At 62.2% G+C, this 11,788-nt stretch overlaps 1 protein-coding gene across 2 annotated transcripts; it reads right to left on the minus strand.

Annotated features, from left to right (window-relative positions):
• Positions 1-160: 160 nt before the first annotated feature.
• On the minus strand, positions 161-11,788 carry LOC141416566 (3',5'-cyclic-AMP phosphodiesterase 4C-like). 2 transcript variants are annotated; one of them, XM_074053551.1, is made up of 16 exons: positions 11,667-11,788; positions 10,757-11,106; positions 5,694-5,885; positions 5,239-5,275; positions 5,055-5,128; positions 4,430-4,482; positions 3,994-4,106; positions 3,826-3,919; positions 3,420-3,583; positions 3,195-3,293; positions 2,907-3,071; positions 2,727-2,826; positions 2,326-2,480; positions 1,549-1,671; positions 1,226-1,408; positions 161-1,046 (listed from the first exon to the last, which is right to left on the minus strand). In XM_074053551.1, the coding sequence occupies exons 2-16, from the start codon at positions 10,981-10,983 to the stop codon at positions 801-803; spliced, it is 2,025 nt and encodes a 674-aa protein (XP_073909652.1). In that variant the 5' UTR covers positions 10,984-11,106; positions 11,667-11,788; the 3' UTR covers positions 161-800. The 2 variants fall into 2 exon arrangements, with proteins under 2 accessions (XP_073909652.1, XP_073909651.1); XM_074053550.1 differs by having other exon boundaries at positions 10,757-11,506; positions 11,646-11,772.

Genomic DNA, 11,788 nt, shown 5'->3' on the forward strand with positions numbered 1-11,788 from the left:
TCTCACAGACAGGAACCTAGCGTGGGAATCGGGACCCCGGGTGCAACCAGTAAGGGACAGGGACATCTGTGACTGGGCCTCATGCACCCGTGCAATGCCACCATAGGAATCGGAATGGAGAAAAACTGAAAGGGAATGACCAGAGGTGCAGAAGTGGGGTTCAGCGATGTTTTATTGGTTCCTAATAAAAATCCGCAGACCCTGCACGCCCCCCAGGTCACCTGAGACCCCAGATGGCTGTGACCCTTCCTGCATTCATGCCGATGGATTGCAAAGTCAAGGCCGGCAGAGGACATAGGGGTTTTGGGGAGTTGAACCCCATCTTTGGGGTCGCTGTCCCCCCCAGGACCCCAGCTTGTCCAGTGCAACACCTGATCCGGCCGCCCGCGCTTCCCGGGGGCGCTGCGGCGACGGGCCGCCCTTCAGGCCACCTGGGCCTCAGTTTCCCCATCCGTGAGCTGTCTCGGGTCACAGCAGGGAAACTGAGGCCCAGAGACATCAAAGACGGGAAAATACACAGTGGCTTTGGTGACCAGCCATAGGTGAGGCCCTGGGTTCAACCTCAGCAAAAAAAAAAAAAAAAAAAAAGACAAGAAAGAGTGACTGCAACAATTTCAGAAATGGTCCCCAAAATTTTGTCCCAGGGACACAAGTGCAGCTGGGAAGCTGTCCCCAGCCCAGCCCCAGCCAAGGCTGGGGTCACCGTGGACCCCAAGCCAGGTAGCTGTCTCTCCTCAGATCCTGACCCTGTGGGTGTCCACCTCCGTGCGTGGGAAAGCCAGGAGAGGGCAGGGGACAGGCTAAGTGTGGGAGTCCAGGGACCCCTCCTTGTCCTCCTCCTCCTCCTCCTCCAGTGTCAGGGAAAACTGGAACCTGTCCTGGCCACCCCGCTCACAGCTGCAGGCGTCCGAGGGGCTGCGGGGGACCTTGCTGTGGTACCACTCTCGGTTGTCCTCCAGGGTGTCCAGCAGGTCCTGGGCATCGGGGTGGACCAGGTCTGCCCAGGTCTCCCACAGAGGGTGGACAATGTAGTCAATAAAACCCACCTGGGAGGTGACACAGGGAAGGGACAGGAGGCACATGGTGACTCACAGTGGACCAAAAACCACCCCAGCCTTCACGGTTTGCTTCTTGTTCCTTCTCCTTGGGAAGACGCTTGCAACTCCTATTCATCCTACAAAACCCATTTCAAATAACCGCTTCAAGGTTGCAGCCAGGCACGCACCTGGGACTTCTCCACGGAGGCCGTGTGTTTGTCACACATGGGGCTGATGTCCAGGCCGGCCTCGCGCTCACGGTCACCTTGCTGGAAGAATTCGGCCATGATGCGGTCGGTCCACTGGCGGTAGAGGGGCAGCGGCTTGGTGGGGTTGCTGAGGTCGGCACAGTGCACCAGGTTCTGCAAGACCTGGGGGACCGGGCGAGGCTCAGGGGGTGCCCACCAGCCTCCCTGTCCCCCCCAAAAAAGATAAGACACAGGCCACCCGCCTCGTCCTCCAGTTTGCATACAGTCGGCGCTACATAAATGCACCAAGTCCTGCTGCACACCTGGATGCGGTCAGAGTAGTTGTCCAGCAGCAGGACTCCGAGGCTCGTCACCTTCTTAGTCTCCACCATGGTCTTGAGGTCGGCGAGGAGGCCCATGTGCTTGGACATGTCCGTGGCCAGCACCTAGGGGGACGCCACTGCCTGCACTCAGACCCTCGGTCTCATCCTCTAGGACGTGGGCTGTGCAAAGGTCCTGGGGCTGCTGCTGTCACTACAGACGGGACTGCAGCAACCGAGGACAGCACTCATGGAGGCCAGGAGGCTGGAGGCCCGGGGCTGGTCCTCAGCGCATCAGGGCTTGAAGCCCCGCCCAGCTGGAAAGGGAAGCCCCGCCCCTCCTCTATTAGGCCTCCCCCGCCCCGCCCATAGCCCGCTAACAGGAAGGCCCCGCCCCTTCCTCTATTGAGCCCCGCCCACAACCCCCGCTAACAGAGAAGGAAGCCCCGCCCCTTCTGTTTTCACCCCACCCATGCTGCACCAGCTGGAAAAGAGAGCCCCGCCCCGTCCCCTCTTTCGCCCCGCCCATACCCTGCCCACATCCGCCCGATTGAGCGGGAAACCCCGCCCCTTCCTGTTATGCCAGGCCCATACCCCTGGCTGGAAAAGGAAGCCACGCCCCTTCCCCCACTATGCCCCGCCCACACCCCCACCAACGGGCGGAAACCCCACCCCTTCCTCTGTTTAGCCCCGCCCATGACCCACCCACACCCACCAGCTGGAAATGTAGCCCCGCCCCTGTCTCCACCCGCCCACGCCCCGCCCTCCGCGTGACGTCACCATGTCGATCACCATCCTGCGGAGACTCAGCCGCTGCTTGGCGCTCAGGTTCTGGAAGATGTCGCAGTTGTCACCCTGCAGCAGCTTGAAGCCCACGGCCAGGTGATGGTTCTCCAACACCGAGACGTCGTTGTACATGAGTGCCAGCTCCGAGTCTGCGGGGACACAGAGCCTGGTGACCTGCCCGCCCACTCCACCCAGGGGGAAAGAAAAAAAAAAAAAAAAATCCTGCCGCAACTCCTATGCGTGCGTTGAAGCCCCACCTCGCATGCCCCTTTCTTCCAAAAGCCATCCCCTGACTTTGCAGGGCGGGGGTGCCTTGTTCAGCTTTCTACCCAATCCAGGGGGACCAGGCTCAGCGCAGACTTCGGGGTACAGCCGCCCCTCGCACCCCGACTCACTGGTGTTGATGAGAAACTGGTTAGAGACCCCAGGGTGGTCCACGTCGTGGATGGCGCTGGCAAAGATGGCAGCCAGGACTTCCAGGTCTGTGAACACGGCCTGAGGGGTGCAGGGCGTCAGGGCCAGGGGGACCCCAGTGTCCTCCCCGCCTCCCGTCTGCTCCGTGTCCCCAGCGGCACCTCCAGGGCCGGCGTGGCCAGCAGGACGTGCGTGGACTGTGCTACGTCGGCGGCGTGCAGGCTGTTGTGGTAGGCCACGTCGCCGCGGTAGTGACCTTCCAGCGTCATCAGGTAGGTGGCCAGCGTGTCCCCCGGAATCTGGAACGTCTTCATGAGGCCCCGCTCCTGAGCCAGGACAGGACTCCAGTGACCACCACTCAACCGAACTCCTGTGCACCCTTCAACACCCCTTCTTCTGGGCTGCCCCTCGGGTCCCGGGGTGACATGAAGCCAAGGCAGGGGACGCACCCGAAAGATGCTAAACATGGTGGCCGTCAGGGGTCGGTTTCCGCTCAACTCCGCCACCTTGAACACGTCCATCCCCCACTTGCTCGTGTCCTGCAGTTCCTAAACGAGAGGCCGCAGGCTCAGCCCAACGCCGGGCCACTCACCGAGCCCCAGCTGCCCTGGGTACAAGTGGGGAAACTGAGGCCCAAGGCGGGGCATCCACACAGAGCCTGACGGGGGACGCACCTTCGCCAGCTGTCCCTCCTGGTCCGTCTGGACCCCGAAGCGTGGGACGGAGGCCATGGAGAGGCCGTCGCTGTCGGGAGGCCCGTGCAGGCCACTGATTTCGGACATGGGCCGTGGGGGGTCCTCGGGGGCCACGCTGGGCAGCTCCACCTCGGTGGGCTGGTCTGGGGGTGCAGCAGGGGAGACCCAGTTTATTGCGCAGGGCTCCTATGCACCTGGTGCTCAATATATCCCCCCACCTTGTCCTTGGAGAACTCCTACGCATGCCTCAAAACCCTCGCTGTCATGTCCTTTCCTCCAGGACGCTCCCCTGCTCCTCCCTCCAGTCCCGTACTGACCCCTGGGGATGGGGGACATCTATATCTGGCTCTGTCACCCCACGGTGAAGTCCGTGATGGACACTGACCCAGGAAGGTCCGAGTAATGTACTTGGACACCTGGTTCCCGGACCGACTGGTTTCTGACAGGTGGGTCAACTCGCGGTTCAGCATCCGCTTAAACTGCGGAGGAGGGAGGTGGACAGTGAGGACTGCCCCATGGCCAGCGGCAGGTAACCGCAGCCCCTGGTCCTCACCTTGTTGGACGCCATGTCCCCTACCGAGTGCCGCGTCTGCAGGGTCTCCAGCTGGTCCAGACACCAGTCCAGCTCCTCCAGCGCCTCCAGTGCCAGCTGCTGCCCAGGGTCCTCTGGGGGCCGGGCTGGTCAGGGGCCTGTCCCTCCCACCGGGTCCCCGGGACCCCTGTATCCCCAACTCCGCACCAGGACCCCAGTTCCATGTCTGTCTGCAGGTGGCTGTGTGGCCATGGGCAGGTGGGCGACCCTCTTTGGGCCTCAGCCTCCCATCCGTGGCGTGGGCATGGTGGATTTCACTTGCAAGGACGGGATTTTTTTGGGTGGGGGACCAGAGTACAGCAGCCACATTGCAAGGTCCCATGGACCGGAGAGATCACCAAAGGACGGTCACTATAGGGAGGAAGTGTCTGCAGGCGGGGACAGACAGGTGCTTTACCTGTAGGTGCAGGAGGCTGACTGCTGGGTGGAGGGCTCGCAATGGGTGCTTGCCTGCAGGTGCAGCCTGCTCAGGGCTGGCTCACCCCGCCATCTGCCCCACCCCAATCCTCCCTCCCCCATTCTGTCCAGGGCTGTATAAGCCCCGCCCACACCATCCAGGCCACACCTGCAGGGCCCCCCCCCCGTCCTATGCACAGCCTTTCATCTAGACCCCGCCCCAGATCATCTAGGCCACGCCCCAGGCCAGCCAGGCCACGCCCCCACAACCCAGGCCCCACCACTGAACTCCAGGCCACACCCCCAGTCATCTAGGCCCCGCCCCCAGATCCTCCAGGCCCTGCTCCCAGTCTCTCCAGACCACGCCTCCAGCCCATCCAGGCCACGCCCAAATCTAGGCCCCGCCCACACCATCCAGGCCACGCCCCCAAGTCCTCCAGGCCCTGCCCCATCACCAAAGCCCCGCCCTCAGGCTCCACCCCAGTAATCTAGACCACGCCCCCATCCCATCCAGGCCCCGCCCAAGCCAGACCTGGCTGGGCCCCGCCCCCACCTGGTCCCCTTTCTCTACCAGGCCCCGCCCACCCCGCACCTGCGGCCCCGCCCCCGAAGCGCCCTCCGCGCACCTGCCTGCTGCGTGGCCTTGACTGTGGGCAAGGGCAGCCACGTTGCTCCGGACGGTCCGCAGGCTGGCCAGCACCTGCGGGGGCGTGGCTCCGGTGGGGGCGGGGCGGGTGGGGGCGGGGCTCGGTGGGAGGGGCTCAGGTGGGGGCTCTGGGGACCGAGGGGGCGGGGAGGGCAGACACCGACCTGGGCAAAAGGCGTCACAATCATGTCTTCTCCATGTCTGCGGGGAGATGGCTCTTCAGGGTCAGCACCCTCCCCTCAGGACTCCTGTCCCAGTCCCCTCAGGTCCCCTGCACCCCAAAGCCCTCACTTTCTCCGCCTTTTATAAAAGGGGAAACTGAGTCCCAAGACTAGAAGGGGTCTTCGGAATCAGAAAGAGAATGATTGTATTTCTCTTTTCATTTTGGCTACCAGGAAGCTCAAAGCAAAATATTTGTCACTCGCTGTTTCTCGGCCCAGTGTTTCCGGACAGCCACTCCTGTCCCCAACCCAGGCTAAAGGAAATTTCCTGCCTGGCAAATTCCTACTTAAACTTGGAACCTTGTTCCAATGACCCTTTGAAGGACTGCTGGATGGAGAAATAAAGGGAAGAGGAAGGGCGTTGGAGGTGTCTGTCATTAATCCAGCCGCAGACTCACAGGTCGCTGCTCGCAGAGGAGTTCCGAGACATGGCCTTCGGTGACACTTCATAGTCGCTGTCCGAGCGGTAGAGGAAGGACTCGCGCCGTTGGCTGTGCGGGGCAGGGGCCTGGTGGACGCGGCCCAGGCCAGGCCCAACCTGAGGGTCCAGGGCGCTTCTCCCGCACAGCACCCCATTTTCCACGTCAAAGCTGCAGGCAGAGGACACACGACAGCGGTTAGAGCACAGGGGTCCACGAGCGGGGCCCCTGGTGATGGTTTGCACCTGTCCTGCAGCGTCCTCCCTGGTGTCACAGGGGACAGACAGCTGGTCCATCTGCCCCACAGCTGCACCCTCGCAGGGACCCCATGCCCCCGTCACCTCCCACTCTGCCTGGAGTCCTTCCCACTGGGGACGTGAGTTCCAGACCTTCCCCAAAGTGTCCATGTGGCCTGGGCAGGTCTCTTTTCTGTGGACCTCAGCCACCTGGCCACTAATGTGGGCGTGGCGAGCTCAGGCTCCACCCCCGGCCATCTTGGCCACACCCCTGGGCCATCTGACACCGCCCCCAAGTTTCCAGGCTCCACCCACAAAAACTTTCCCCATGCTCTTTGGTTTCTTGGCAACACCCACAAATAACTAGGCTCCACCCACAACCAGCTTGGCCACACCCTTGGGTTTCCTGGCAACGCCCACAAGCCTCCAGGCTCCACCCCCAACCCATAGGCCACGCCCCCTGTTCCTCTTAATTTGAATGCTTTGTTCTCTTCCACCTCAGGGCCTTTGCACAAGCTGTGCCCAATGGCCCAGCACCGATCACCTTCCCACCACCTGTGCTTCTCTCTGGCCACACCCTGACTGGACAGAGGGCTTGGTCCCCTAGTGACCTTACTCCATCCCGGTTCACAAGCCAGAGTCAAACCCACCAGCAGGCTCAGAGGACAGGGCAGCAAGATTTGTCTTAATTGGCGGGGGCAGTGGGGGGTGGGCCTGCAGGGTTCGGTCCGGCTCGGCCAAATACAGTCCTGCCTGAGTTCGCTCGGGTCTCACAGGGTCACTACTAGTTGCATGGAGTGAGTTCGGTTAGATTCGGCTATGTCCGATAACACTGGGGAGAGTTCGTGGCATTCGGCTAAGTCCGGCCACGCTCGGGTAAGTTCGGGCGGCGTTCTGGTCAGGGCGTAAACATTCGGTTTAGCCTGGTCGCGCTCGGTTTCCTTCGGGCGGCGTTCGGGCAGGGACTGGCCCATTCAGTTTAGTCCGATCGCGCTCGGGTAAATTCGGCTACGCTCGGTGCCTTCCGCTAGTTCCTTCGGGTGCTCGGGTTAACTCGCCCCGTGACGTCACACAGGGGCGGGGCTCAATATCGCATAGGGGCCGGGGCCGCGGGTGCGCAGTGCGCATGGTGGGAGTCTGGGGGACGCTGCGGGGGGACAGTGGGTGCCCCAAACTTGCCCTCCGACGGGGGATGACTGAGGGTGGTGATCCCTACCCCTTCATCTACCTCTCCCCAGAACTGGAAAAGCGCGCGCCTAGGGACGAATAGAAAAAAGAGAGGCCCGAGTGGCTGCAGGAGGCTGGGTTCGAATCCCCTGTCCCCGGATGCCGAGTTCGAATCCTGATCCCGGACGTTAAGGGTTAAGCGCCGGGCTGGGACTTTCTTGGGACAGGGGAGGCTGTTTTTCTTTCTGCTCTAAACTTAGCCGGGAGTGACGGGGTCAGGTGGTGATTCCATGACGTGGGTGGCCCCTTGCCCATACGGGGAAACTGAGGCACGGAGTCGCCGAGGTCCCGGGTCTCGATTCAAACTCGCGGCGGACCTGCCCTCTCCTGGTTCACTTTTGAGGACCAGGGTGCGGTTCTCCCCGGACGCCCCTGAGTCCCCCTCACTCAACTCCCAGGGAGCCCTGGGAAGGAGGCTGGTCCGCCCTGGTGTCTGGGACCAGGACTCTGGAACTGTCACCATCAGGGCCACAGACGCGCCCCTCCCTCCCATCTTCACCCCGAGTTGTCCCCGCCTGGCTGTGTGACCTTGGGAAAGGACTATCAGTCTCTGATCCTCTGGGACCCAAACTGCACAATGCGCATGCGTTTGGCGCCAAATGAATGCAGGATACCCAGAAGCCCCAGCCTCCACTCCAGCCTCCACCCACTCACTGCCGGTGAGGTCACTGCTGCTTCCCCAGAGGCGGGACTCGAACCCAGAGCGCTGGGCCAAGTCCTAGGAGGACACACCGGACACTGAAAGCCCCACGACTGACCAAGTCCTGCTGTGGTCACCCAAGGCTCAGAGTGACAGCCCCATCTTGGCCTCCTTGCTGCAGCAGGAACAACGGGCACAGTGTGGGGACCTAGGGCCACCACTCCCTTCCTCCCTCCCAGGACAGCCGCCAGGGTCAGGGAGGAGGTGACCCGTCCAGCTCTGGGCCTCCCAGCTGCAGAGGGACAATGTCCGGTCCCCTGGGCACAGGGGTGGAGGAAAGACTGACAAGAGATGGGGGGGCGGATGGTGACAACTGCAAAGCTGTCCCCCGTCCTTGTCCCGTCCCTGTCCCTGTCCCTGCCCCAGCCGTCCACTCCCGGAGCCCAGCCCTGTCCAGCTCACCCCAGCGGGTGGGCCACGGTGAAGCGGCGTAGCTTACGGAAGAGCGCGGGGAACCCCCGTGGGGACCCGGGACCCTGCATGGCCGATGGGGTGACGCAGACCGGATGGACAGGGGGCTGGTGGCCACCGTGCAGGACGTTTTCTGTGCAGCCCCAGGAGGCGTGGCCGGGACTGTCCCGCCCTGCAGGTCCTGATTAAAAAAAAAAAAACAAAAACAAAACCCTCCCCCCCACCCGTGCAAATGGGGAAACTGAGGCACAGCCTGTGCTGCCGGCCCTGCAGACATGGCCCCTTGGGTTTTGCATCACTTCCCCTATTGCTGTGACCTGCTGGACGCTAACGGCCACCCAGAGGAAGCCATAAAGGGCGCCCCAACCCCGACTCGGCGTCACCCACCTCCTCCACCGCCAATGGGTGTCCCTGTCCCCAGAACGCAGTCCTGTCCCTCAGTGCCAGGTGGGGAAACTGAGGCTTGGGGTCAGCGACAGTCACAAGGCTCCCGTCCCCCAGCTGTCCCCCCACCCTGAATCCCCGCGTGACCCCGGCTGCCCTGACACTGTCCAGACCCCGTGTCTGGATGTCTTCGTCCCTCGGCTGTCCGTCCTGTACAAACATCCGCGGGTCACCCGCCCGAGCCTTCCGTCCTGTGACGCCCGGCTGTCGTCACCTCTCTCCTCCCGCCCCCCCCCCCACTGTCCTCAGCTGGCCTGAGAAACGGGGTCTCGGGGGGCTGGGGGACAGCTGGGGTCAGGTGGCTGTGTCCCCTGTACATGAAGGGGACATGGTCACTGTCCCCAAGACAAAAATACCAAAAGTACTGGACCTAACTATAGCCGTTCCCCAGGGGACAGGAAGTCGCGACACCACCCCAGCCCTGCGGGAGGGGCTGACCGTGGTCCCCAAGGGGAAACTGAGGCCCAGGGCAAGTCAGGTGCTTTCCTGAGATGGTGATGGTGAAAATTAAATATCAGCACAGAGAGGCACAGCCACTTGCCCAGGGTCACACAGCAGTGAGTGCCACACCCAGGTCATTTGAGCCTGGCCAGGGGCCTCCCCATGGAGTCCCAGAGGGATTAACGATTTATCAGTCATTTTACTATTCACGCCCCATTCATCGGTTCCGTTTTAAATGCTTCATTAAGAGTTTTAATAACTCTTATTAAATAGTAATAAGAGTTAAAAAGCAATTTCATAAATTGCTTTTATGAAAAACGGCCACGGAGTGGAAGTCGTAGAGCCGGGACTCAGCACTGGAGGCCAACCCTGAAAGAGAGTTGGACAGGAGATCCCCGCCTCTGCCCATTTGTCCTCTATTTTCAGGTCGCCACCATGGATGGCACTGTCACCTCCAGGAAGCCCTCTTTGCCCAGTAAGGTGAGTGCTCTCAGTGTCCCCTGGACACAGTCCTGCTCCTGGGGACAGTTAAATGTTTCCTGTGGTGGTCATTGTGTCCTGCAGGACTGCCTTGCATTCAGCAGGTGCCCATGAAGTGCTTATGGCCCCTGCCCATCCATGCCACGCCTGGTCCTCTTGAGGGTGAGGCCTTGCACATTCTGTTCCTTCTGCTCGTCACACCCTTCCCTGCATGGCTTCTCCCTGAAAGGTGTCCTCCCTGACCTTCAGCCCCGCCTGCTGGGCTGTGGGACGCATGGGCCCCAAGTGCTCCCCAGGGCTGGTGAGGAAGAAACCAGTACCCAGGACGTGACGTCCCCGGGCCCAGCTCAGAGAAGGAAGCCATTGACCCCAGGCTGCTCAGCTTGGACTTGAACTTGGGACGGGCTGGCTTGGCTGGACTTGACTCTTCCTCCAACCCAAGGAGGCCTGAAGCTCCTGGACCCTCTTCCTTGACCTTCCAGGCCCCACCCAGCCGCTGGGGACCCACAATGGCCGGATCCCTCCTTCCTTAAGTGAGGACATGGACTGCAGAGCTCCCTGCACCCCTACACAGCTGGCCTGGCTCCTAACGGTCACTCAAGAGCCCCAGGAGCCCCTAGACACCTGGGATGACCAAACTCCTGTCCCCCACCCCGAGGTACCTACACACCAAGCCCAATTGGGACAGAGAAAGGACAGTGACAGTTGGCTCCATACCCACGACCATGCCATAAGAGGGGACTGGGGAGAGCACATGACAGCCGTGGACACCTGGACCTGCGCCAGCATGGACACACGGTCACCGCAGACATGCAGGTTGACCATGGACACTTACACCGCTGGGGAGGGGACACGCACAGCTGCTCAGATGTCGCGCGCACGGCGCACGCGCACACGCAGGGGGACCCATGCGCCCTGGGCGCACGGAGCAGCACGGACCCCTTCCCTAAAACAGTCATGACCCCCTCACCCCAGCTCCAGGGTGATAGAAACCGCTTTTTCCTACAAATCTGCGGCCTGCAGTGTGCATCCGAGCCCCTCCCGCCCTTCCAGGCCACGCGCACCCCGCGCGCACCCCGCGCGCCCACCCTGCCTCCACCTACCGCCCGTGGAAGGAGCAGGGCCACGATCGCCGTGACTTCCTGAGTCCAGGCCGAGGGCTCCAGTCCGGCTGGTGGTCACCCGCGGGTGGGTCGGGGTCCGAGTGGAATCGCTGCTGGATGCGGATGGGACACCGCGGTTGACGCCACAGGTGTTTCGGGGGCCGCAGGGCGCAATAGCGGCTGCGGTGGCTCAGCCCGCCAGGTGCCTCTGCGCACGGCCTCTCCATGGGTCAGAGCTTGGGGCGCCTGGACTGACCAGTGCCAAGGCCAGGGTCTGGGTGGAGGGGACAGCAAGTAACCGTGCGCCCCAGGTGCTGAGGAGGAACAGGTTGAAGGGAGCTCAGGACGCACTGAGGGGAGGAGAGAAAAGAGACCATGGGGAGGGAGATGGGGAGAGGCGACAGGCTGGGGACACCCCTAGCGCCCCAAATGGCTTGCTGCCCCCTCTAGGGCTGGCAGGGGCTTGGAGTGCAAGGGACAGTGATGACCTGTCCACCACCTGCTGGTGCTGAAACTGGGGCTGAGTTGGTTTTTGTTGTTGTTTGTTTTTTAGGAGGTGGGCACCATGGTTCCCTAGTGTCCCCAGTCCTTGGGCTGACAGCTGGGCATCGTGGGCCCTTCCTGGTGACAGCAGTAAGGACACAAAGGTCTCCAGAGATGTCCACAGGTGGGGGGGGCTCAGCCAAGCTCAGCCCTACAGCCCAGGCCACGTCTTCTGAACCCCGAGCCCCGTCCATGCAAAGCAGGAACCTTGGGAATTGGGGGGGGGGAAGGAGGAAGAGCTATGTCAGGGTCCCCATCCCCAGAATGGGGACCCCAAGTGACCAGTGGGGATGGGCAGAGGAACAAGGGAGGTCAGCGGCCTCTGATGGACACCCGCATTTCTCACCAGCAAGAAGAACAACCCAACCTGGTCCTGAGAGCCGGGCGGGAGCGGCGGGCGTCCTTCTGGAGATTCCCGGGGTGTCTGTGGCCGCCCCCCAAAGCACGCAGACCCTCCATGGACGCCGCTGTGTCATTCGTCCCACCAGA

This window comes from Castor canadensis, chromosome 14, assembly GCF_047511655.1.
Source record: "Castor canadensis chromosome 14, mCasCan1.hap1v2, whole genome shotgun sequence".
NCBI classification, from domain to species: Eukaryota; Metazoa; Chordata; class Mammalia; order Rodentia; family Castoridae; genus Castor; species Castor canadensis.